The following is a 26,521-nucleotide window of genomic DNA, read 5'->3' as shown; positions in this document are numbered from 1 at the left end:
TCAGCGCTCAATGTTTGTTTAGATTTTTTTTTATTTCTCTTGGTCATTTTCTCCAACCCAAAGACAATTATACACAGCATAAGTCTAAAATATCCCATGTAGTAGATTACAAGATTTTTCTTTCATCATCATCATGAAGTATTTTCAGTCCAGCTCTCTCTCTCTCTCTCTCTCCCTCCCTCTCTCTCTCTCTCCTTGAAGACACGGGACACTGATTCAGTTCAGCATGTCAAACGTATATTGATGAAGAGAACCAAAGAGGAATCAAATAAAAAATAAAGGGCAACACATATGAAGTACACACCCAGACCTCACACCTTCTTCATCATCCTCCTCTTCCACAAGCTCTGATGATGTGGACAGTGAGAGTAAAAAAAAAAAAGCCCCATAGAGGTCAAAGTCCAAAAACAACCAGCAGACTATGTATGGATGGATTTGTTTGTTTTATTTGTTTATTTACTTGAACAGGGGATTTGAAGGAACGGAGGAGAGAATCACCCGAGAGCGTGATGCACGGCCCTTTGAATGTGTGGTGTGACACGTGTGGTGTTTTTATTCCATCACACACACACAAATAAAAATAATTCGCGTGACGGAGTCGGGGAGAATCTTCTCTTTGCATCGTCTGTGTTTTTTTTTTTACAGAAAGAGTAAAAATGACAAAATATTTACAATCAGGGTTTTTCTGTTTTCGTCACATGCAGTCGAAAGGAACGCCGCAGCCAAGATTTCCAAAAAGAACAAACAGAAATGAGGGGAAGAAAAGGTGCAGGAAGGCAACAACTCGCTCTGTCTCGGACGCTCCTCTCCGTCCGTCCATCCGTCCGTCCGTCCATACACACACCCGCTTGTGCTGAGTGAATAGAACAAGCCTAAAAAAAAAAAACCGCAGCATAGGGCCTGATTTTCTTCCTCCATCTCCCCCCTCTCCGTTGCCCCCCTTCCCCCACCCACACCTTTTCTCAGTCCTGCACCTCATCGAGTACATGGATGGAGAGAGAGTAAGATTTAAGACAGTTTAAAGAGTAACAGCTTCGATCAGACTCTGAGACGTGTGTTTGTGTGTGTTTGTTTGTCTCGGAGTCTGAACAGAAACGAGTGCAGTGTTCATGAAAAAATTCAGTGTGCATCTTTTTCCGCTGAGGTTAGAATTCATGAGAACAAAAACAGAAGGATGAAGCCGAGTGAAGAAAATATAGGAAGTCATAGAAAAGTGACCAAAAAGTGACCTGAAAAGTGGATGGTTAATAGAAAGGCTAAGCGTGAGGAGGGTTCGAGGGGTGATGCGGCTCATATGTCATCGTCTTCATCATCATCTTCCCAAACCTCATTTCAGTAGTGCATCAAACCGCCGACACTCTGACCGCCAGCTTACGTGATAAGCCAAAGAAAATCATCCAAAAGGTAAAGGAAAAGAAAGAAAGTAATGCAGCTTTACACTCGTATACAAGTACAGCCCCCTAACTAATCTCCACTGGTCTTCAAACTGGAGTTTATTGTTTATTTTTGTCATTTTTTTTCCTTTTCTCCCATCATCTTTTACAGTTATATACAATATACAGGCAGCAGATAATACATCATTTTTTTTCATCTGAATAAACAATCAAAAACAGGGAAGTTATTAAATTAGACTGATTACTGTGTAGGATTTTTTTTTCGATTAGAAAAGGGTCAATATGTTTAAAAAGAAAAAAAAAACAAAAACAAAGGGTGAAAAGGTATAGATGCATCTTAAAAGCCCTCAATATGTACAGAAAAAAGCCCCAAGACATCAAAATAATAATCAAGTAACAATGCAGACTAGTACTTCTTTTCCGTTTCTTTTCTCTCTCAAACAAACACACAAGTTACAGCTCTGATTTGGTCACCGAACTAAAAGACGAATTTGTGGGTTTGTAAAAATCACTCTGGTCGATCGATCCGTGTGTGAGATTTTTTTTGTTTTTATTCCACCCCTCGGAGATCTCTCGATATAAATCTCAACGCTTTTCCAAAAGGAAAGAAAAAGAAAAGCAGGATAAACACGAGGTATTTGAGTTACTGCTTCCAATGTTCTTCTGAACCAAAGAGTCAAGGGGGGGGGGGTGTTCACACCTCGAACCTCACACCACACACAGACCCTTACACACCCTACGTCACATCCTGGATAAACCGCCAGGAAAAGAAATAAAAGGTTTCTCCGAATTCAGAAAGCAGCCAATCGATCGGTTCGGCTTTAACTGTTATAGCAAAAAAAGGCACGATGCTTTAAAGTCAGGCGGCGCGGGGGTGGGGGTATTTTTTTGTTATTCTCCCCCTCTACTTCAAAAAAAAAAATCACCTTCCAAAAAATAAACAAAACAAAATTCAGTGCATCGAACTACATTCACAATGGACCACATATACAGTGTAAAAAAAAAAATTTCCACTGGTCTCCGTATTGCACTGATCTTTAACTAAAGGCTGCTTTCGGTCAGCGACGACGCCGGTCAGTACGTCGGTGCTGAGACGGTAAAGGAGACGCGGGGACTTTTTGAGGGGAAAAAAAAGAGCATCTATTGCGAACGCTGTCTAAACAAACCTACGTTCACACTAACAGGAGAACAGTGGGGCGTGTCTTCCGTTTGTGGGCGTGGCCTCATCAGTGCTGAGAATTGGTAGTAGCTATAGAAAACACCTCAAAGCTAGCTAAGTTTTTTAATTATGTGCTCAGCTTCATGCTAGCTATGCTGTCAGTTTAGATTAGCAAAGCTAGCACTCCCTACGTACACTCGACAGAGGCTCGGACGATCTCCGCTACTTCCTTCCTCCTTACGTGAGAGGATGTTTACGACAAGATAAGATGAAACTTAATTGACAAAACCTACTAAAGTAGAAAAATGAAGAAACACGGAACCTCGTGCACGAGGAACGACACAAGTCAGTCGAATTAGCTGCTTCAGCAAACGAGCCGTTTCTAATTTGCATAGACCTCCGTAAAGTGGCTTGCTGACGTCACTCCGTGTGTGAACGCAGGGTAAACACGCCCATCCTCCCTGATTTCACCTGATCTCAGACTCGAACCTTACCGATCTGATTTATTAAAATATAGCACAGTTCGAACAAATGTGTGCAGAGTGTAATGGTAACAGGAGTATAGCGAACGGCAAAGGAAAACTTTTACGGAGAACGTTCGTTAAGCGTGCGCCATTAAATCACCCGAGCTTTTGTGCTATGGATGAGTGGTAAAGCTGACGACTTGCTCTTCTTTTTCTGAAATGCCTCTGTTATTTATATAAACCGACTCTGAAATGCCAGCGTGAATCCAAAAAAAAGGTGCTTAAAGCTTTACGTTAATCTTTTTCTTTTGTTAATCTTTCATTTAAAAAATTAAGCCTAAGATTAAAAACATGAAAATCAAGAAAATAATCAAACGCTCATTCCAACAAGCTCCTCTCCAGAGTGACTATAGAGTGGTATATTCCATGTACAGACAAGGGTCAGGGCCAGCTTAGTGTGTGTGTACGTACTAAACCAAGTACTTGTGTGTGAGCCGGTCAAAGAAGTGATGTGCTAATTTTGAAGCAGAAAAACAAAACAGCCAGACAAACAAAACAAAAAGGGAAAGGGTTCATCATTGTCATCATAATTATGGTTTTCACGCCATCATGTGTGTATATATGTGTGTGTGTGTGTTGGGATTATTCCTCCGTTTCCCATGCAACCCCAGGGCAGCGATGTGCATTTATGTCACAGGGGGTCAGTAAGGGATGAGGAAGGGCCGCTCCGTAGCTCACAGTTCCCATGGTTCGTTGGTGTGTATGTGTGTGTGTGCACGCGCACGTGTGTGTGTGTGTGTGTGTGTGTGTGTGTGACGGGTGTTACAGATCGAATGAACAGCACGATCACTGCCAGGACTGAGGGGGAAAGTTGTTGACCTCGGCCATGTCTTGAAAGGGAGAGCCTTTGCAGCTGTACGTCAGCTTGATGCGCATTCGCAGCTGTTGCTGTAATTGTGAAAGCAATCAGGAGTCAGAGGTGTGTTCAGACTTAGACCTGTTTCTAAAATGTCTAAAAGCAGGAGTGTAACATTTTAATCAAGTACTTTCATACTGAGAAAAATATCTAGTGCCTGATAGCACTAGGTAGTTAGTTAGCTAAACTATATTGCCAAAAGTTTTGGGACACCCCTCCAAATCAGATGTTTTTCAGGTGTTGGGTTCGGCCCCATAGTTCCAGTGAAAGGAACTCTTAATGCTTCAGCTTCATACCAAGACATAACTGGGCCAAAACTGGGACGTCTGCCTTTACATGCACATGAATGTAATATGGAGTTGTCCCGTCCTTTGCAGCCATAACAGCTCCAACTCTTCTGGGAAGGCTTTCCACAAGGTTTAGGAGTGTGTTTATGGGAATTTTTGACCGTTCCTCTAGAAGCACATTTGTGAGGTCAGGCACTGATGTTGGACGAGAAGGTCTGGCTCACAGTCTCCGCTCTAATTCATCCCAAAGGTGTTCTATGGGGTTGAGGTCAGGATTCTGTGCAGGCCAGTCAAGTTCATCCACATCAAACTCACTCATCCATGTCTTTATGGACCTTGCTTTGGTCATTGGTGTGCAGTCATGTTGGAACAGGAAGGGGTCATCCCCAAACTGTTCCCACAAAGTTAAGAGCATGAAATTGTCCAAAATGTCTTGGTACGAAGCTGAAGCATTAAGAGTTCCTTTCACTGGAACTAAGGGGCTGAGCCCAACCCCTGAATTCAGTGATTTGGAGGGGTGTCCCAAAACGTTTGGCAATATAGTGTAGCTAAGCGCATTCATGCAGACATTAGAAAAGACATGACCATGTACATGATCAGTATCCTCTAGTAATAAAGTTAGATGATGGATAAATGTGTAGATAATAGTCCAGGCAGGTAAGTAAGACAAATATAATAAAATCTATAATAGTGGTCTTACCTTCTGTGGGTTAAGAACCCTGATGACTTGTGTGACGCTTCCCTGGTTGAGTGCTGGGATAATATTACTGCTGGGGGAGAGGAGCTGCAGCTGGAATGTCTACAAAAAATAAACAGAATGTTTATGTGAGAAACACAATGCTGATATTAATAATAAAAATATGTCAGTGTGTCATGAGACAGACCTTTGGTACTGCAGCCTGGAACACAAAGTCGGCCATGTCTGCCTCGGTGGAGTTGGAGGCGTGGATGGTGATGACTGAAATGTTAGGGTTCAAGTTGGACCTCTCGAAGGTGAACTCGATTTTCAAGCCGTTCTTGTTGTATGCGGTCATCGGGGGAATAGCTGCGAAACAAAAAACATGTTAAACATGTTTCGCTGGTTTAAAGGCATCGGTGCAGGATCGTGCAGACGATGCTGGCGAGCTCACCTGCTGCAGTGTCGTTGAAGAGCGGCTGCGAGGAGAGACCATCCAGGAGGAACGGTGGCTGGGATATGGGCACAGAAGGAGCAGGGGCAGGGGTCGGACCACCTATGGAATGAGAAGAGATTATTATTATTATTATTATTATTATTATTGTTACATTACTGACCGAAGTAGAGGTCAAAATATATATTTCAGAACAGTGATGACCAACCAGAGAGAGAGAGATCCCCGAGCAGGTCGAGCAGCTCTCCACCAGCTGAGGCGGGTTTAGTGGGCAGAGCTGTTTGGATCACTGGGACATCGTTACCTCCGAGGAGATCCAACAAATCGTTTGCCTGCAACACAAAACAGAAATAAAAAATAAATAAATAAACAAATAAATAAATAAACAAACAAACAAATACAGGGACCATTAAATTAAAGCCGAGAAAAAAAATCATGATGTTAACTTTAAAAGATCCTATTCGGATGAAATTAAAAGTGATCCTGGGATAACTTCCAATTTTACATCTGAGCTTTTATTTCCATCTGGATCACACACAGAAACTTACAGACCAAAAACAATGCCTTACAGATAATTTTAGCACCGCCCGGATACACAGCTGTGATTTTTAGAAGAATTGGGGACATGAAGCCTTTATTATCGCCACACAATACATTACAGCACAGTGGAATTCTATTCTTTGTATATCCTAGCTGAGGAAGTTGGGGTCAGAGCAAAGGGGCAGCTACGATACAGCGCCCCTGGAGCAGAGAGGGTTCAGGGCCTTGCTCAATTGCCCAGGAGTGGAGCTTGGTGGTGCTGGGGCTTGAACCCCAATCCTCTGATCAACAACCCAGAGCCTTAACCACTTGAGCCACCACTGCCCCGTTAATATGCAGTTGGCTCATGCTGGAAAAAAACTTGTATATACTATGCTTTTATTCTTGTACTGCATGTATTAGAAAAACTGAGGGCAAGAAGCCTTTATCACCACCACACGTACATTACAGCACAATGGAATCCTTTTCTTCTCATATCCCAGTTGGGGTCAGAGCGCAGGGGCAGCTATGATACAGTGCGCCTAGAGCAGGGAGGGTTAAGGGCCTTGTTTAATTGCCCAACAGTGGTTGATCCTTTGATCAATAACCCAAAGCCTTGGGCCTCCACTGCCCCTATAAGTAAACCTCATGAAGATATTAAAGCACTTCCTGAATCCCAAAACAAAATAAATATATATTTGTCCTGAGTGAACAGCTAGTCTTGTCATTAACATGAGAAATAAAACCGCAGTGACTTTTCAGCCCCTGTGCTGATAGGGAAATCGAATCCACACCTGTAGCCGTCCCACCTGATTTGTCTGAGCGATGCTGGGCGGGTGCTTCGTGTCCAACACAGAAGGTTCCATCTCTCCATTGGTCTGTACAATCTCAGTCGGGCCGTTAGTGGCCGTTTTCTCCATGATGGGCATTCGCTCTAATAAAGCAGGCCTTAAAGGGTGGGGAGAGGGGGGGGGGGGGAGACAGACAGAGAGAGAGAGAGATCGGTTACCAATCCTCTCTTATCAATCGTGATCATTTTCCTTCCTCCACACTCTCCACCTAGCCTATGAAAGTGTGTATCGCCGAACTCTTACCTCATGTGATCGTATTTCTTGAAAAGTGCATTGTACTCCACAGCTCTCTGCTGTAATTCCACGTCTATGCTGCTGCCGTATATGGACACCACTTTTTTTATTCGACTGGAGAGGAAAAAAACAAAAAAGAAAAACCATTATAAAATGGACGATATATGAAAGCAACCCCTAGTCATTAAAAGGTTTGCTTACTTCACACCACTGAAACGAGTGGACAGCTTCATGATGGCAGTCAGAGAGTAACCTCGGGTCACAGGGGTGGACAAGTTGGAGACGAGAAGACCTTCCAAAACATCCAAGACCTCGTCTTCTGTAACCTTTAATTAGAAGAAATTTCTGCATGTTATTCATCATTTGAAGGCAAAGATCCACATGCAAGTGTTTTTCTAAACGATGAATCTTAGCACTTGATGTAAACAAAGGGCTAAATAATTACAAAAAAACCAAAGGAATATTCTTTACATTGACTTTGCCAGTCTACTGAAAACAAGCTTCATGCCAAGCAGCCTGTTTCATAATTTGTGCATTATTCATGCACTCACTGTGTACCTTATGTACACACACATTGTTCACAAACGCCACATCAGAGTCAAGAGGATACATTAAATCAGAAAATCCACAAGACTTGTACATAAAGCACACCTTTCAAGAAGTTTAAAAAAAAAAAAAAAAAAAAAAGACAATTGTATCTTTAAACCTTATTTTCCCCCAATTTGGTGCTCGAGAATCCCTCCTGCTTCAAGAGGAGACTAACTCCTTTCAAACCCAGAGAACAGACAATTACACTCTCTCAGATTCCCAGCCACAGATATCTGCAGCATCGTCTGCAAATGCGGTTCTTAAGTGAATCTGACAGGCGAAGTCCAAATGATGGAGTGCTGTAATATTTACTTGAATGGGTTCCTCCTCCTCACACTGGCCCGACACCAGCAGGTCTCCGTACTCTCCTATGCACCAGGACGCCACCTGCACCAGAGGTTGCTGCAGAAGAATGAAAATAAACATATTTACTCAGCATAAAGGAGTTTTAGTAGATGACATCATCTCAATAAATGCATAGATTTAAAAAATAAATTAGCTTCACCTGTGATATGTCGTCCAGCAGGGCTTTGTAGAGTCTCTGCACGGTGTAAGCGTGCATCTCTACACTGTTAGTGATGAGCTGAATGAGATTCGGGACGGAGTCATCTCGGACATAACTCCCCGCCTGCAACGATCAAACCACATCCTTACACACCGTGGTAATAAAAATAACTCCGGTGTTTTCATGAACCAGATTAGAGCTGCTGTCAGAGCTAACGAACTCATCAGTTCTAGTGGTCAGTCGATGGATCACTCAAAGGCATCATCACTCAGCAGCTCATGTGAATTGCTACACAATTAGAAATTTTAGCTTTATACAGTAAACAATAACCAATTTTTTTAAAGGAGCAGTATGTAATATTTAGAACCTTTGCTGTCTGCAGGGTGAACTGCAACACTTATCAGAACTTGACCTGCCATATAATCACAGGCTTTTAAAACAAACTGTACCTTTAATTTAGATTTTTTTTGTAGGTGTTCACACTAGAGAGCAACAAGTAACAAATGTTATGTAGCAACTGCTAACATTGTCACATGCCGAAGGATGAGAGCAAATCAAGCTAATAGCTACGTACACTATTACGCCAAAAGTTTTGAATGTAATATGGAGTTATCCCGCCCTTTACGGCTATAACAGCTTCAACTTTTCTAGGCAGGATTTCCACAAGGTTTAGGAGTGTGTTTATGGGAATTTTTGACCATTCCTCTAGAAGCACATTTGTAAGGTCAGGCACTGATGTTGGACAAGAAGGCCTGGCTCGCAATTCATCCCAAAGGTGTTCTATGGGGTTGAGGTCAGGAGTCTGTGCAGGCCAGTCAAGGTCCTCCAAGTTTATGGACCTTGCTTTGGGCACTGGTGTGCAGTCATGTTGGAACAGGAAGGGGTCATCCCAAACTGTTCCCATAAAGTTGGGAGCATGAAATTGCCCAAAATGTCTTGGTATGAAGTTGAAGCATTAAGAGTTCCTTTCAATGGAACTAAGGGGCCGAGCCCAACCCCTGAAGTCAATGATTTGGCAATATAGTGTATACACTTGCCAAAGAGCAAGAACATTTTTTGCTATTTTCTGCCATGTTTTATTTTTCTTCATAATGTCTCCATGTAAATTAAACGAGACTTTACATTAATGTAATTTGGCAGACAGATTGGAAAATTCAAGAGTCAGTCGTTTAGATTTGATGCTTTTTACAGGGCTAAGAGAATAAATTCACCAATGTTGCTCTTGCTCAGGTTCTACCCACCTATGACACCAGACAAGAACCAAAGAGAAAGAGATTTACCGTTGTTAACACCCTCATTATGGTGTCTATGTGCCATCTTTTGGACGGTGCATATCTGGAAGAAGGAAAAAACAAAAAGAGCAAATATAAAGGTTAAATATATGCGCATAATTGTGGAGGAATAAAAAAAACCCCTCTGAAAGTCGTGGTAGTTTTCCATTGCTTTAGTGTTTGAGGTCATGCTGTCAGAAATAAATGCGTCAACAGCGTCACACTCTGACGATGGATCACTCATTTTATCATCACGCAGCACCTCTGATTTAAACAACTTTAAAAAATAAATTTATTAGCTAAATTGTACTTTCAAGCTTCAGGCTTATTTGCATTAAAAAAAAATAAAAGAAAAAAAAATAAAGGAGGATTTTACGTTTGCATTTACAGCAAAGGTTATTTAAGGGTTCCAATAATTTGGACGATGACTCGGAGATGATTCCAAAAGTCTAGGCACCCTTAAAGAAAAAGAAAGAAACATGAACCAAGCAACTGGCTAGCCAGGGGTTCCAATAATTTTGGACACGACTGTATCTTTTCTGTGGATGTTTCAAAAGTACAGCCCTGTATTAAAATCAACTTTCTCAACACGTGAAATTCTTCAAAAAGGGACACAACAAACCCCATCCTTACTTCTCAGCAGCCAGGAAGACCCCCGACGCGCAGTCGGCTTTGAACTCCGGGTCGCACGAGTCCAAGAAATACAGCAGCTCCTTCATCATCCCTCGTATGTTATTTCCGTTGACCAGGGCAAAACTCAGCTCCATGGCACGTCTGTGGAGGAGGACGGAACGGCAGGAGGTCATTCAGAGCCAGAGCTACTCTGAGATAGGGTCATAATGAGACTGCAAATGAGCGTGTGTTTATTGGAGTACCTTTTGATGGAGACGTCCAAGTCTTTCAGACAGTCCACGATGGTACTCCGATGCCTTTGAACCGCGTTGTGATCCGTCTGCACGGTTTTCAGTAAGGACGTCAGGGCCACATATCTGAAGTGGAGGGGGAAAAAAAAAAATAACGTCAAGACATAACACAAAAAGAAAAGCAAACCACAACTTTGTGCTTTATAAGTCGGAGGGGTTGCCAAGTCTCAGCCAAAAATATCCACCTAAAACCTAATTTTTCCTGAGAAACAAGATCTCTGTGTAGCAAACATTTTTTTAAATTCCAACATCTGCAAACCCCTTTATCTTATACATTATCCATTACATAATCCTTAAAAAATAAAATAAACACTTTTTATTAGCAAGATTTAACTCCATTTACTATAATACTATTTGTAAACCAGCCTGAAAAAACCTCTCTACACGTACACTTGCTTCAGTCCAGGTGAATTTGGTGCAAAAACCTCAAATCTGGCAACCCTAACTGCGGCTGCCTGTACAAATTTTAGTCATCTTTCACCGAAACTATTTTTTTAAAAAATTGTGGTACATAATTATTCTCTTCATACACAAGTGGAAAAATTTCTACCTGATGTTTTTGTCGTTGTTGAGAAGAAAACGTCCCAGAATATTTATAGCTAATACCTGCATTACAAAAAACAATAGTCATCATACTCGAATCAATCCATAAAAGGAACACTCATTTGTTTACTCTACTCACCCGTAATCCACTCTCTGATTTGATGTCCATTATAGTCAGAACAGTTTCATACAAGATTGCGTTACCTACATTTTTACTCGTCTCTGTGTTTGTTGCAACCTACAAGGTAAACATAAATAAATAAATAAAAATTAGAAGTCATTTACCGCTTTAAATTTAAACACTTTAAAAAAATCAGGTCTACGGAAGTGATTTACCTGTGCAAGAATATCATTCATAGCTTCACTAGAATCATCATCACCCTTTCCCAGGATTCTCAGTAGCCTCAATATCCGGACCTGAAACACACGTGTTTTCAGTTGTTCAACATGAGCTTCGTAAATAGACAAAAAGGCCAATTAAAAACTTCACGACTTGCAACTCTACATATTATAAATATTTTCTGCAAGCGATTAAAAATACCATCACACTACAACATGGTAAAGGTTTTTTTTTTTTTTTTTTTTTTTTTTACAGATGTCAGGGAAATTTCTACTTCTGCTAATACACCAAACCTTAATATAAATCTTATATCTGCCAGTCCATTTGTCTAGCCATTTCAATAAGGTTTTTTAATCAGTTTTAGCACATCACAATGCACAACATACACAGACCAGGCATAACATTTTGACCAGTGCCAGGTGAAGTGAATAAGACTGAGTATCTCCTCATCATGGCACCTGTTAGTGGGTGGGATATATTAGAACATTTTGTCCTCAGAGTTGGACAAGTGCAAGGATTTAAGCGAGTTTGATGAAGGGCCAAATTGTGATGGCTAGACCACTGGATCAGAGCATCTACAAAACTGTAGCTCTTGTGGGGTGTTCCCGGTCTGCAGTGGTCAGTATCTATCATAAGCGGTCCAAGGAAGGAACAGTGGTGAACCAGCAACAGGGTCATGGGCGGTCAAGGCTCATTGATGCACGTGGGGAGAGAAGGCTGGTCCGTGTGTTCCGATCTAACAGATGAGCTACTGTTGCTCAAATTGCTGAAGAAGTTAATGCTGGTTCTGATAGAAAGGGGTCAGAATACACAGTGCAGGATTGTCAAAAGGGAGACCAACACAATATTAAGGCAGGTGGTCATAATGTTATGCCTGGTCTGAATACATCATTATATTTGTTTGCAAACAAAGTGGTAAGAAAAAAAAATGAAAGATTAGTAAGCTCAAAAACCACAGAATAAGTTTTGAAGCTATCATCAAAATTATCACATGAAAGCTGAAAGGGTTTTTACACGAGGACACAAGTTCTCCATAGCGCACTGATTTGCAGTATTTGTAAAATATTTGTAAATAATCCCTAATTTTGGAAGAAAGCGGTTCTGCATTTACAGAGAAAATGATTAGATTTAATTATAATCATATGCTTTAAAACAAGATGTTGAGAGTCAAAAAAGGCAGTTCCCAGATCTTGCTTTTTCTGAAATGAACGCAATCTGGTGTAATCAAAACAAACCTGGCAACCTCGACCGCAAACCCGATATCAATTATCTATGATACCTACAGCATCTCGGATTTTTTAGTAGGATGGAGTTAAAATCGTTGAAGCCCAGGGAAATAGAGGACAGAAAAGGGGGAGGAGCTTACCTGCAAGAAGGGATCGCTGATGCCGGACACATCATGCTCAGGAGAATATCCAGACATGATCAGGTTCTTCAGGATTCGCACCAGTTGAGGAACCAGCTAGAAAGGGGAAAAAAACAACATCCAGTGGGAACATAGTAAACTAACAAAATCCATCAATAAAGAGTCTGATTTGTAAATAAATCATACATAACACAGTAAAGAGGGTGGGGGGGAGCAACCATCAACACAATGAGGGTGAAAATCATCTTGGAGTAATCTGATTTTCTCAGCACATTCGGTTAGAAGCGGGTCGGATGGATGCATCGGTCATGATTACAGAATTTGTATAACTATGGAACTCACCTGGTCGGGATGGATTGTGTAATTAGCGGTGGATTTATATTCAGTCCTGTGTTAGTTTTGTGTAAAAGCTTTATTTATTTATTTATTTAAAAAATCTGTGCTCTGGAGGACACAACGACAGATACGGGAATGAATGACCGTTACTCATTAGTCTAAATGGTGGAACACTGGACCACGAATTATACACAGCTCTGTGATGACATTCAAAACCAAAAATCATAAAGAACATGGAGAACGGATCAGAACCAAACAATCAACTTAGAAGAAATAAAAATAATAATGCACTACGTCTACAGAGAGCACAGTGAAGTGAGATTCTTTAAGAGCATGCACCAGCTATGAAACCAGAATGTCCTCTTACCTTCTCATTCTAACACAATGCAGGAATTGTAACGAAGACAAATGACAGAAAAATATGAAGTAGATGTTAGGGCGGGGAACTGGAAAAGAGCTTTAACTTTCAGAGAAGAGCTTTAAAAAAATAAAATGTTACGATCATGAGTAATGAGAGGTGGGTCGTGCCGGAGAGGCAGAGGAGCAGTAGATACACCGAGAGAGAGAAGAGAGAGAGAGAGAAAGAGCTCCAAAAGGAAGCAGTCGCCTGAAAAAGTACTAACAAGCATCGAAGCATCTACGAGCCAGGTCAAGACTACAAAAATACATCTTATTGTTTGTTTTTGCTATCGTACAATCAGTAACGCAAAATAAAAAAAATGACATGTTCAATCCAGTCGTTCGTTAAAACACGAGATGAAGACATACCTTTCTGAAGTGAGTGAGCATGTCGGGACTCCGTTCACACATTTCAGTCAGTAAAACGACAGACGTGTGGAGAACTCCTGAGAAACAAACGACCATAATAAATAAAAGACATTTGTAATATACACTATATTGCCAAAGGTTTTGGGACACCCCTCCAAATCATTCAATTCAGGTGTTGTTTTTCGGGGGTTGGAATCGGCCCCTTAGTTCCAGTGAAAGGACCAGCTTCATACCAAGACATTTTGGACAATTTCATGCTCCCAGCATTGTGTGAACAGTTTGGGGATGACCCCTTCCTATTCCAACATGACTGTACACCAGTGCACAAAGCAAGGTCCATAAAGACATGGATGAACGAGTTTGGTGTGGAGGAACTTCAGAGTCCTGACCTCAACCCCACAGAACACCTTTGGGATGAATTAGAGCGGAGGCCAGGCCTTCTCGTCCATCAGCGCCTGACCTCACAAAAGTGCTTCTAGAGGAATGGTCAAAAATTCCCATAAACACACTCCTAAACCTTGTGGAAAGCCTTCCCAGAAGAGTTGAAGCTGTTATAGCTGCAAAGGGCGGGACAACTCCACATTCAAGTGCAGGTAAAGGCAGGTGTTCCAATACTTTTAGCAACAGAGTGTGTTTTGTAATATATAGAACATCAAATTTAGGAGAAAATAAATATATAGATAAAATACAATGGACACACTGATCATTTATTTCTACACCCTTTTCTATCATTGTTACCATAGAGACAACGGTGTCAATCATGCTGTCATCTGACACACTTACACAGTTAATATTTGTTGCCTGAGGCTTTAATGGTGCAATAGCAGGTTTTAATTTGACTGTTGTTAAATAACAAAAATATGTAGAATATAATTTTATAATATAATATAATATAATGTAATATAATGTAATGTAATGTAATATAAAGCCATGACCTTCTGAGAAAATTTAAGCCTTTGGATTTTCCAGAGAAAACTATTTGGAAAACTGAAATCTGGTCCTGAGTTTGTGTTTGGATGAAAATAGTGAAGCTTTTTAAAGACTGTAAAAATGTAAGGTATCAAAACCTGGATTTTTTTATTTTTTTTTTTAAACAGACCAGGCAAAGAAAAATGCCCAATGTCAGGTGGGATTTAGCAGTCCAAGTGCTATAAACCATCTAGGTGCGTAAATAATCCTTAAAGAAACCCTGAACGTATGCTGAAAAGCATCCCTCACCATGGTTCTTCTCACTCAGCAGGTTTTTTGTCGCCGGCAGAAACATCTCCATCAACTCTGGGACTTTACGAATGACGTGCACCGCACACAGGGCCGCCTGCAAGGAGAAAAGAGTCTCGTTTCCTTTCAAGTTCAAAACGAGAATCTCGATGGAGTCAGACTGAGACAGTGTGATGCAGTTAAATGTTACCTTTTTCCTCAAGTAGGAATTTGATGTTTTGAGTAGTTTCTCCACTTCCCCGGCCAGGTCACGACACATTTCTGATGAACCCATGCAGCCCAGGGTGCACAAGGCCAGTCCCTGGACATATTGTGTACTGTGATTGAGATCGCTGCAACAGATAATCGGACACAGAGAGATTAAGTAATGCGTGGTAGAGCCGCTGAGGCTTTTTGTGTTTCACTTCCTGTCTGTTGCTTACTTCTTAATGCAGTTTGTCATGAGTAAATGGACGTCCTGCCTCTCGTCCAACAGCAGCATGGCCCCCAGGTACCCTATTCTCTTGTCGGTGAACTTCTGTGATGCGATCAGCTTCAGACATTCCAGCTACAAAAATAAATAAAAACGTTTGCAATATTCAAGCATACTATAATGTTACATCACACGTAGTGAGCACATATTTGTCCCCATTTACCTGCCCGAAATGTGCCGGATAACCCAACATGTGCATGTACAGCAGCTTCGCCACATTCCTACAGCGGTAAGTGTTGTCTTCTTCTCTGAAGGACGATCGGATGGTCGCGCATTCTTTCTGGATCATCTCTCGCTCCTCGGCCTGGGTCCGAGCCGTCCGGATGGTCCGGATCAGCTCCCGCAGTCTGATCGGAGCTGGCATCCTCTGCGATTAAAGACAGAGTAGAAACATTTCATTCTTTCTATTACGAAGGTCTGGCTACAACAAAGGAAACATCAGCTAAGTAAGTCTATACAGAAGAATCACACACACCTCTATCCAGACAGCAGAAATTAAACTGGAGTCTAAACCAGAATCTCGGTCCTGAACAAGACGTCAAGAGGATTTTGTTTAAAAAGCTGCATTGTTCCAAGCGTCAAGAACATGTGTATTTCTATATTAAAAGAAATATTTCCATCCACACTGGCTGTGTTTTTGAGGCGCATTAAGACTTGTTTTAAGCGGATATTTTATTTCCTGTAGATTTATTTACTCATTGATCCAAATCAGGGCCATCGTTCAGCTATTAGGAATCATCTATGGCTATGAAACTGGACAATTTAAACGTGTTGTCCGAATGCATGGTGTTCAAAGCAGAGCAACAAAACATCTTTCTCTGACTTGCATCACAACACAGATAACACAGTGACCGTCTTCGCTTTCTACACACGAACGAGAGCGTTATTAACGACGTGCCGTGTTTATCAGAGAGAGTTCACTACAGAAGAATTTAATTAAAGTCTCCTAACATTCAGCACAGAGCATGTGGAGTTTACACGAGTTTAATAATGAACTTATGTTGTTTACTTATAGTGAGTCTTTTATTTAACTAACTGATAAAAACACTAATGCTGGAGACAGGTGACTTCCTCTATTGTTTTTTTCCCCCTCTTAAATGAATCGACATGCTCACCCACGTGATGTATGAATTTGTTTGGGTCATCAGAGCCACAGGGGTGTGAGGTCAATCGATGACTAAAAAAATATATATTTTTTAAATAATACATTATGGCTTTCTACAATGAAAGCTTAATAAGAGCAAGTAAAGCCGGAGATGATCTCTTTCTATTTTTTTTTTTTTTTTATTTGTTCACACTAGTGAACCATAAACTCCTATACAAAACGTACACGATATACAAAACTTACACCTTAAGCGTTTGTGAGCTGTGTTTCTCGTTCCATACCAATGTACGGGAAACCAAATGAAAGCAAATAAACACACAATTGTCACTTTTCTTTCAACTGAACGGTTTTATAGTTAGAGTGAAAGATTTGTGAGCTTCTGCATCTGGTGCACTGCTCTAGCTCCTTCTTCATGATGTTTAAGCAGATGGAGACGTTATAAAGTGTATACAGGAAGCTGAGGTGTTGAGCAACAGAAGAGTGTGAAGAGAGAGAGAGAAGGGGTGGGGTTGTGGCTCAAGATAGACTCAGGATGCATGAAAATGGATTATTAATATCACACACACAGTATATCTGACAATATGAAAAATTTCTTACAGAAAATACATTGTTGTTTATTAACTCGATTAACATATGACGGAGAATCTGCATGTGAAATTCCATTCCTTCTTCGCGAGCCTTCAGAGGCGAGCGCTAAGGTTTCAGTGCGCTGGAGTCTGATTAATAATTAAAGGAGCGCTCGCGTAGCGCTAAGATTACATTCTACGCTCGGCTGGTAGGCTGGGTAACATCGGTGACCTGCTTCTACATGCTATGAACCTCCTGCACACAGAGCGCCTCGACGTCAGGCAGCAGAATAAACAAGGGAGGCTGAGGATAAAACTCTCAGAGCTTTGTACCCGGTCTAAAGATAGATAAAGCAGGGATGCTAGGACGCTGTAGAGGATGCTAAACAAGTTCAGAGAAGAAAAAAAGAACATGCCGAGAATCAGCGTATTAGAGTTTGCGTTATATAACTGCACTGCCGCAAAGAAAGAAACAGGAACGTGTTCGACACGCCACTGACTCAGAGGAAATGACTCGCTGTACCAGTTTTCGCTGTAAAAGTGACATGTCATGTTTTTGGGCTCCTAACTTCACAGTTCCACAAATTATTTATTAAAACTCCTGAATAACTAGGAATAAAACCTAGTAAAGAAAGAAAGTCTGAACAAAGTTGTCATGAAGTTGGTTTTCACAGGCTTTCTTTAAATAGATGGAGTGATAATGCATGAATATGAACCCATTCGCTATATTGCCAAACCTTTTAGGACACCCCTCAAGTGTTGTTTTTCAGGGTTTGGGCTCGACCCCTTAGTTCCAGTGAAAGGAAATCAATGCTTCAGCTTCATACCAAGACATTTTGGACAATTTCATGCTCCCAACTTTGCGTAAACAGTTTGGGGATGACTGCTTCCTGTTCCAACATGACTGCACACCAGTGCACAAAGCAAGGTCCATAAAGACATGGATGAGTGAGTTTGGTGTGGAGGAACTTGACTGACCTGCACCTTAACTATATAGAACACCTTTGGGATGAATTAGAGCGGAGACTGCAAGCCAGACCTTCTCGTCCAACATCAGTGCCTGACCTCACAAATGCGCGTCTAGAGAAATGGTCAAAAATTCCCATAAACACACTCCTAAACCTTGTGGAAAGCCTTCCCAGAAGAGTTGAAGCACAGTGTGGGACAACTCCATAGTACATTCATGTGCATGTAAAGGCTTTTTCTCCTTCACTGTTGCAATGTCACACTTGCTCGAAACTAGTGAGAAATGTGCATCTTCTGAACTACAAAATGGTGGCTCTAAGGAAGCTTGAGCGATGTTAATAAAAAGCTAGCTAGCTAAAACAATTATTAACTTTACACCGCATTTGTTTTCTAAACCTGTAAATGTATGGACATTATGCTAGAGTTAACCAACTCATTTAAACTCATGAAGTGATCCAGACAGTCTGGGCAGCCATTTTGACATGGTCATATCACGAATTCTAGGGTTGAGAAAAGCGTCCTCACATTCCGAGTAGGAATTTCGGTCATTTCGGGGGTTTTTTTTCTTCCTAGTCTGAAGGTTGGAATTCCAAGCTCTGAGCTTCACTTGAATTCACTGTGGATCATCATCATCACACCATCATGGCTGTCGCTAGCATGGGTCAGCAATTTACCATGGAGACCATCATCAACCTTGTGATCCGACACTCTTCCACAGAGCTCTGATCCAGGCATGCAAGCTCTTATAAGCTACCAATTTAAGTTTATGTATAATTTCCGAATATTTTTAAAACCATTACCAGTGAACTTCGTCGTAGGATGAGATTTAGGCTGACAATCTTGGAGCACTGAGACCGTTGTTTATTACGCCAAAAGCCTGGGTGAGAAAAAATGCGCATTAATTGAGCCGGTCACACGATTCCAGAAGTTTATTCCTCCAGCCTACGTCCACTGCAGCTTTTTATGGCTTGCTGTCAGAGATAAACGCTGCTCTTTCTCCAAGCACACAGCACCTAATTAAGCTGCTACAGCCAGAGATGGAAACTACTGTGATTACTTGCTGAATAAAGACATTTTCAGCATCGTGTTTCCTCTCAGCCAGAAACAGCTGAAAAGAGCGTGGCTAAATGGACGCTGCAAAGAAAAACTGGCTTTGATGCAAATCGGCCACTTTCTCCTACTTCACGCGTCACCCAGAGCATCAAGACGTCCTCACTTTGCAGACAAAACGCAACAGAGAGGGGTAATGGATTCTGTTAGAAGGTCGAGAGTGACTCTTCATTCCTCAGCTGACTCCACAAGCGATGACAGGAAGTGGGTTAATGCTTTTTGGATCGAGATCGAAACTGAAATGTTTATAAAATTACCGTAATGAAGGAAGCTCATTTGTCCAGATACAAGCTAGAGGACTTGACACATTAGATGAGTAAAGAATGAATTTTCACAGATTTACATATATTTCCCTCTAAATGGCAAACCAATTTTACACTCCAGTTTTTTTTTCTTAATCAAGTCTTGTCCTGCTTCTTCCTATGAGAACCATGAATCCAGCAAAATAAACCTCTTTTACTGCATGCTGCAGTAATACATTCAGAATAAAGCGTTATCTGCCCTCTTACGCATACATGAGCTTACAGACATACGATTGGCTAGTGACTGATATGAGTCAGAGAGAGAGAGAGAGAGACAGAGACAGACAGAAAAAGAGAGAGAGAAAAAGAGAGAGAAACAGAGAGAGATAGAAAACCACTTCCACACAGGACTGCAGTGTTTCCGTGGTTCAGGATTCAAGATGGCAACCTTCAGATGAACATTTCTCTGGTTTCACCACTGAGAAACCCACAACATTACAACACGGAACTGTTTTATTTACGGCCATAAAGTAATCATTCTAGCTAACTTGAAGTACATGGATCATTAAAAACTAATTGAATACATAAGAAATACATAAAAAATGATTCCTGCACCAGGAGCAGTTTTCAACGGCTTAGAAACAAAATTCTAATACGATGGTACGATTGACAAGAACAGTGGAGTCCAAGCAACAAACAGGCAACTGGTTTAAAATGCTGAATTAATCCGATTTAATCAGAAATAGAACACCATGTATACAATACCAAATAAATACACTAAACACGGTTATAGTCAAATCAATAAACATCAATAAAATAAATGCTTCTCAGCATGAACGCCTGATGGTGCACACGACGTATCAGACCACCGAAGCAAGTCGAAAGTACGCTCCTAATATTTCAAGAAGGTCAAAGTTCCACATACTGACAAGTTTCTTTTTAACTTTTCCCCCCGGTTTCCTTAAAAATCTTAAAAATCCTCCGAAATAATAACACTTCTGGGAGAAGCTTCCTAATCGCCAAAGAATCATCTCCTCAAAGGTAAAATATTACATGGAAAATTAACATGCTGTTTAATATGCAGGTCAGGACACAAACAAGATCTGACTACAAAGAATTCAGGTTACTGATCGAGTCTGTTCCCGAGAAGTCTGGTTTTCTTCATCCATCAGACGAGAGAGAGAGAGAGAGAGAGAGAGAGAATCTGGTTCATGATCCGAATGTGTTGCTTAGAAACCACTTAACATTTACTACCAAGACATGAGACGTGAGCCAGTGACTCAAAGTGCCACTCCCCCATGGGTCTAATCTACCAAGTGACTTTCTCTGAACGTTTAATAAAATAAAAACGCCATAGGAACGTTTAGTATAACACTGCAGGGCATGTGGACTCATGAGGACTCACAACTAATAAATCCGAATTAAATTAGTTTTTTTTTTATTTTTTATTAAAGTGCGGCAGGTCAAAATAACACAAAAGGCGGATTTGGGTGACGACAGGAGGCACAAATTTATACTGGAGCGCAGCAGGATGTCCTCGTGAAGGTCAGATTAACACTCGGAGCACATTTGTGGCTTCTGCTGCATTTGGGGGTCATCGGGAGCGGCTGCTGAAACAGAACTATCAGTCATCATAGTTGGTAATTCATTCAACCCACGAAGGTTAGGAATTTACACTACAATCCCCTCCTGAACAACACCCAACAGCACATCACATCTCTAACGTTCGTTTGTCTGAGCTCAGTTCCTCCTTCGTGCCTCTGTAGGATTAAAGGCCTGGTAGCAGGGAGGATGATCCTAGCAACCTGGTGACGGAGGGGGGGAACGAGAGTCCCGAGGGATCCTGGAAACACGTTCTGTACTGTCCAATTTAGCAGCGAGGAAGTCTGTGGAGACAGCAACGTGATCAAATTACAGCTAAAGAGGAAGCACACGTCTAATTTCACTCGACACGTCTCGCCTTCTTAAAGAACTTTTTGCATCATGTTGCAACTAATCACGAATCTGTAAGCCCTAAAAGCAAGCACTGGGATCGGTCGAGTCGGAGGAAAATAAATAAATAAATATATCTTTTTAGGGAAGGTGTATCTAGCAGATCTTCTGTTTTGTTTACTCTCACAATCTTGCTCCTGATTGGCTGTCAATCTTCTTCTTCAACCTCCTGCTGAAGCTAGAGTGCATCTGATTGTCCTACATTTTGCTCCATCACCCAGAGTATGAAGGAAATTTGTACGTCTGCGTCACACGTCCGCTCTGATGCGTCAATCATAAACGTTAAGCATGAAAGAAGTCGAGATACAGAGTGATAGGCAGGCGAGCTGCAGCCAGTCTTCGAGACTAAAATATACTATAAAACTTTAAGACTGACAAAAACAGTAGGTTAAAATTTGCTTACTCTGTGGAATTTCCATCTTTGCCTAGTTGTAAAATGATTCAGCTAGCAACTCATGATATACAGATAGACACTAACAGGTGGTGACTTTGCCAGAACACATGGACTAGACAAAGAGGACACATGAATCAGGTAGTAACACACCCATCTGCAGCTAACTACATGAAATAGATCTTCAGTACACCAGTGATGTCATTTCTACTAATTAATCCTCGCTTATTATCCAGTTTGGGACACAGCCTTGAATTCTTCGTACCGTAAGGATCATGACAAATTCCAGTCCAATAAGCCACGCCTATGTTTATGGTGACATCACGGCACCTGACTCATGAGATAATCTGAGTGGTGTTCCTTTTCATCTGTAAAAGGAGGATAGTTCCTTCCTGGCTTTCTGACATAGCAACAGGAGAGAGGTCATTAATCAGAAACGTGGCGTTCTGCATTGTGGAAAGTTGGTTTGCTCCATGGTGCACGCGATATTTTGGTTTTGTTTTTTTTATTCACGTAGGAAGAGAACTGACTTTTCAGATCTTCTGTGCATTCAGTGTAACAAAGGCCTTTCTGATTAAGAAGCAAAAAAAAAAAAATATTGTAGGCACGCGTTCGCCTGGAGCAGACATGCAAATATACACTACGCTGCAGCGAACGCTGTGTTTATACACCACACGCAACAACCCTGCTTCCTCTACACCACTCCTCCATTTTCAGTACCACACCGACATCAGAGCTCGGAGTACCCGGAGCACCGATCCGCGATTCCGACAGCCTGGAACTGAGCATGTAGACTTTTCTTCAGCTTTAACACTCATGCAAAAATCACAAGAGTGTTGTTTTAAAGGCTTGTCACCGAGATTAACGCTGCTCCATCCTTCGGCATATCCGAACCGTAGCCGAGTGCCAATCACACATCTACCCCTGCTCAAAATTCAAATAAAGGTGTGGTGTGTTTGTCTGGGAGTGGACTCTTCAGCATGAAAAGATTTTTTTTTTTTTTTTTTTAAGTCAAATGACAATAAACAGGAGCAAAGTTTCACTGAAGAGCGCTCATGCACAGGTAAGGGTGCCAATACTTTAATCCTACTTCAAAATGGGTAAGAGTTCGAGTGTAAACATAACTATAAGCTCTGTAGCTGAATCACAAACGTCCTTCTTGCCCTCAGTAGCAGATGAAGGAGTTTAAAAAGCTGCAAAGTTATAGGAAATAATTTAAAATAAAATCCAAAAGTAAGAATTGGGTTTTTAAATCATGATGCTGCCTCATAAAAGTGTCACGAAAAACATGTTTGGGATGAATGAGAAACTCTGGGGGACACCAGGCACACTTAACACCTCATAAGATTTTTGTGTGGGTGGAGCAGCTCCGGTCAGACACCATCAGGACGACTGTGTGCAAAGGATTATCCAATCAAAAGCTCTGCATCATTTATAGCTCCACCTACACATACCCACTCACAATGCATGTCAAGCAAAACAAATTCTATACATGTGATGAACAAGTCAGCAACCTAGAATTTCTCATAATGACTTTCTGACCTCAACAATCCTGGATGTTTCTTCTTACTACCACCAATCGCTGTCCAGCATTTTTTTCTCTACCACCAATCACTGACCAGCATCGTTCCCACAACCACTTACTCATCACCTTTGTTCCCAAAAATCATCTGTTTCATCACTGAATCAGGAAGCACCATCGTCATCTTTCCCCAAACCTTATCACCATATTTCCCTTTGACCAATAACTGATCATCGTCCCAGATGACCAATCCCTGCTCACATTTTCCCCCCCAACAGCTACTCGCGGTTTCTCTAGGGCTCCATATTGTAATTCAATTCTACTCTATTCTAACAGCTTCCCTTTGCATGCAACACGCTGTGACATCTGATGATCGAGCAACTGTCTGAATGTTAATTACTTTTGGCTTGGTAGACCCGCATGGCATTGGTAATGGCGACGATACAGTGAAGGATCATGGGTAGCGGTAAAGTGCTAATAAAGTGCATTTGCGGCTTTAATTCACATCAAAGAATGAAATTAAAAGAAAGTGCAAGTTCTCAGAGAATAAACTTGAGCTGTAATGACTTCCTGTCATTCATTTCTACTTCCACAATGCCAAGGGTAACAGGATCACACACACAAGTATTTACCACATGACCAGAAACTGAAAGGGTTTTATATATCAAGGCTCAGAAAAAAAAAAAAACCCACCAACGCATTAAAGCCTCAAACGCTGCTTATATTCAAATATGTCTGATGTGGCTAGTCATTCTGGTGCTAATATGTTTCTTACTGATTTCTATAAGCATTTGTGTGTTTCTCTCGTCTTCTTCTTCCAGCTTTTCCCTTGAGGGGTGGCCACAGTGAATCATCTCTCTCCACTTATCCCTATCTTCTGCATCCTCAACACTTGCACCCACTAGCTTCATATCCTCATTTATTCCATCCATATTCCTCCTCTTTGGCCTTCCTCTTTCTCTCCTGCCTGGCAGCTCCATGTCCAACATTCTCCTACCGATATACTCACTCTCCCTCCTCTGAACCATCTTAATCTGGCCTCCCTAACTTTGTCCCCCAAATGTCCAACATGAGCTGTCCCTCTGATGTACTCGTTGCTAATACTGTCCAACCTTCCTGTCACTCCCAAAGAGAACCTCAACATCTTCAGCTCTGCTAATTCCAGACCTGACTCCTGTCTCTTCCTATTCTAGTGTTTGTGTTTCTCTAACATCATGTTATTGTTAATAAAACTGTTATTATACCATTTAATAAAACAAAAACATTTTCAATATTCTTGAACATACACAATAACGATCAGGTCTCACGGTAAGCAAAAACAAACACCTTTTCTTGCTCACTCTTCACAAGGTGTTGGAGCAAACCCTGGACCCAAGATCCCAGAATGCAGCGCAGCTATCGGACGACGGCTTGTTAGTGACCGACACGACGACAGGCGGTATTAATTGCCATCAAATGTGAAAGCGAGACAACCGAAACACACACCGACGACACTAAAGTGCCGCCGCATCATTCGCATCAGGTAGGAAATGAATAGCAAGTCGGCATATTCTGAACGGCATTGTGGGTAATGTAGGAAAGGGTCAAACCAAAGCAGAAACAGACTGACCGATGAAGTTTCAAGTCAGGATTTCGGTCCAAGATAAATCATTGATCTGTGCTGAAAAAGCACGATGGTTACTGTGAATTTTATAGATTTACATTTCCCATTAATTTAACACACACTTCCTTTTTTTTTTAAACCCTGTTCGCTGATCCTCCTGATACCTGGTGTGTGTGTGTGTGTGTGTGTGTGTAGTAACCTGATCACCATTTATTTATTTAAAAAAGAAAAAAAAAAGACTTGTGATAACAAACCAGCTTCCTCTCTGTCTGGTGCTATTTTTTTCTGTATAAAGAAAATTAAAATAAACATTTTGTCTTCTGACATGTTTTATTTTTCTCTGTATGAGATAATATTTAATGTTGAAAGCACTAATAATAATAATAATAATAATAATAATAATACACACAGATAAACAAGACCATAACTTAACATCAGTTTTAAAGCTCATACTGAGATCCATCTACTCATAATAAAAGCCTATATCCGTTCTTTTTTTTATTTAAAGATCATTTTTTTAAAAATCACTTCTTGGAGTTGGAGTTGTTTTTGGTGCAGAGACCTGAACTGATGAAGACGGCTAAGCTAACTCTCGGCTGCGTTTTCTCCCTTTAGCTCTTGAGCAATAGACATCAAGCAGGCCTTTGCTAGGATTTAACTCAGAATTAAAACAAGCTAAACACACAAAAACAATCACCTTAACACCATGCCCTAGTCAAATGAATGAAGGTATTATTATTAATATTATTAGCATCATGTGTTGTGTTTGCATACACGGACACGCCTGGATTATCTCCAAAAGGAGTCTATCTATATCTCTGTCTATGCTAGGAGGCTAGTAAAGCCCATTCTACGCAGCCTAGCGCTAATAAAACGAGCTTAGCCTCCTAACCAGAGTCTGAATGACAGCACAGGATTCGCTATGCAGATCATTGCTATGCTATGCTATGCTATGCTATGCTAAGCTAGGCTAAGATAAGCTAGCTTGCTAACTACCGCTAGCATACCTAGCTAACGACCTAGGTAGCTTAGCCTGCTTCACTTCCCGACCCCCTTTAATGCAGCTTCAATTTTTTTTAACAGCAGTCGTTTCGTATCGTTTCAGCGCCCCGAACCCGGCGCCGTCGCGAGATATGTGGTTTATCCCTGCTTTTATTCGGATATCCAGTACTCACCAGCCGTAACGACACCAGAAAACAACCGGAATCTTCTCTCTATGTGCGACGGAGGAAGGAAGGGACCCAGACATTCAAAATGGCGGCGGCCCTAGCCTCAGCACTTCTTGCCGTGCGCGGAAGGTTACAGTCACTGTTAAACTTCAACTGATTTGACTTGACAACGCATTAAAGTGAATTTTATTTATTTTATTTTTTTTAAAGTGTTTTTAACTATATATAAATATTATTTCCCACAACACCAGAAAAATAAAGTTTTATGACGGAAGAAATCTCTTCATGATAAACTAACAAGCTCCGACAGCCACCTGTCTCGTGCATAATAACTCTATTCTTCTTTTAAACACTTATAAACCTCATCATAATCACCGCAGTATACATCCACGCAGTGTTTTATTTTATACAGGTTTGCGTCATCGATAAAAGACATTCATCATTCAAAATAAATCACATTTTTCGCAACGTTGCTGCATTTATAACATTCCGCTACGTGTCCATACGGCGGAAGGCTCTATCGCCTCTCGCGGGCTGTGCTCCGGTCTGCACCTCACCTCGTGGCAGGCAG

At 41.2% G+C, this 26,521-nt stretch overlaps 1 protein-coding gene across 1 annotated transcript; it reads right to left on the bottom strand.

Moving 5' to 3' along the window:
* Positions 1–1,475: 1,475 nt before the first annotated feature.
* Positions 1,476–26,097, bottom strand: ap1g1 (adaptor related protein complex 1 subunit gamma 1). The gene is made up of 23 exons (XM_058400704.1): positions 25,957–26,097; positions 15,448–15,651; positions 15,235–15,359; positions 15,003–15,144; positions 14,813–14,909; positions 13,595–13,671; positions 12,491–12,586; positions 11,121–11,201; positions 10,924–11,022; positions 10,792–10,847; positions 10,194–10,307; positions 9,952–10,092; positions 9,328–9,382; positions 8,048–8,170; positions 7,855–7,944; positions 7,156–7,280; positions 6,964–7,068; positions 6,679–6,817; positions 5,559–5,682; positions 5,351–5,452; positions 5,105–5,265; positions 4,921–5,019; positions 1,476–3,965 (listed from the first exon to the last, which is right to left on the bottom strand). Exons 2-23 carry the CDS (start codon positions 15,646–15,648, stop codon positions 3,864–3,866), a joined length of 2,454 nt encoding a protein of 817 aa, XP_058256687.1. The 5' UTR covers positions 15,649–15,651; positions 25,957–26,097; the 3' UTR covers positions 1,476–3,863.
* Positions 26,098–26,521: the final 424 nt, after the last annotated feature.

This window comes from Hemibagrus wyckioides, linkage group LG10 (genome assembly GCF_019097595.1).
Source record: "Hemibagrus wyckioides isolate EC202008001 linkage group LG10, SWU_Hwy_1.0, whole genome shotgun sequence".
Taxonomy (NCBI): domain Eukaryota; kingdom Metazoa; phylum Chordata; class Actinopteri; order Siluriformes; family Bagridae; genus Hemibagrus; species Hemibagrus wyckioides.
This window is presented reverse-complemented; position numbering and strand designations above follow the sequence as displayed.

Excerpts from the sequence above, each read along its gene's own strand:
- ap1g1 (XM_058400704.1), bottom strand. The coding sequence starts at position 15,648 with ATGCCAGCTCCGATCAGACTGCGGGAGCTGATCCGGACCATCCGGACG. Across the intron at positions 11,023-11,120 it reads TGAATGATATTCTTGCACAG|GTTGCAACAAACACAGAGAC; the intron begins GTAAATCACTTC and ends TTTACCTTGTAG. Across the intron at positions 9,383-9,951 it reads GTCTTCCTGGCTGCTGAGAA|ATATGCACCGTCCAAAAGAT; the intron begins GTAAGGATGGGG and ends TCCTTCTTCCAG.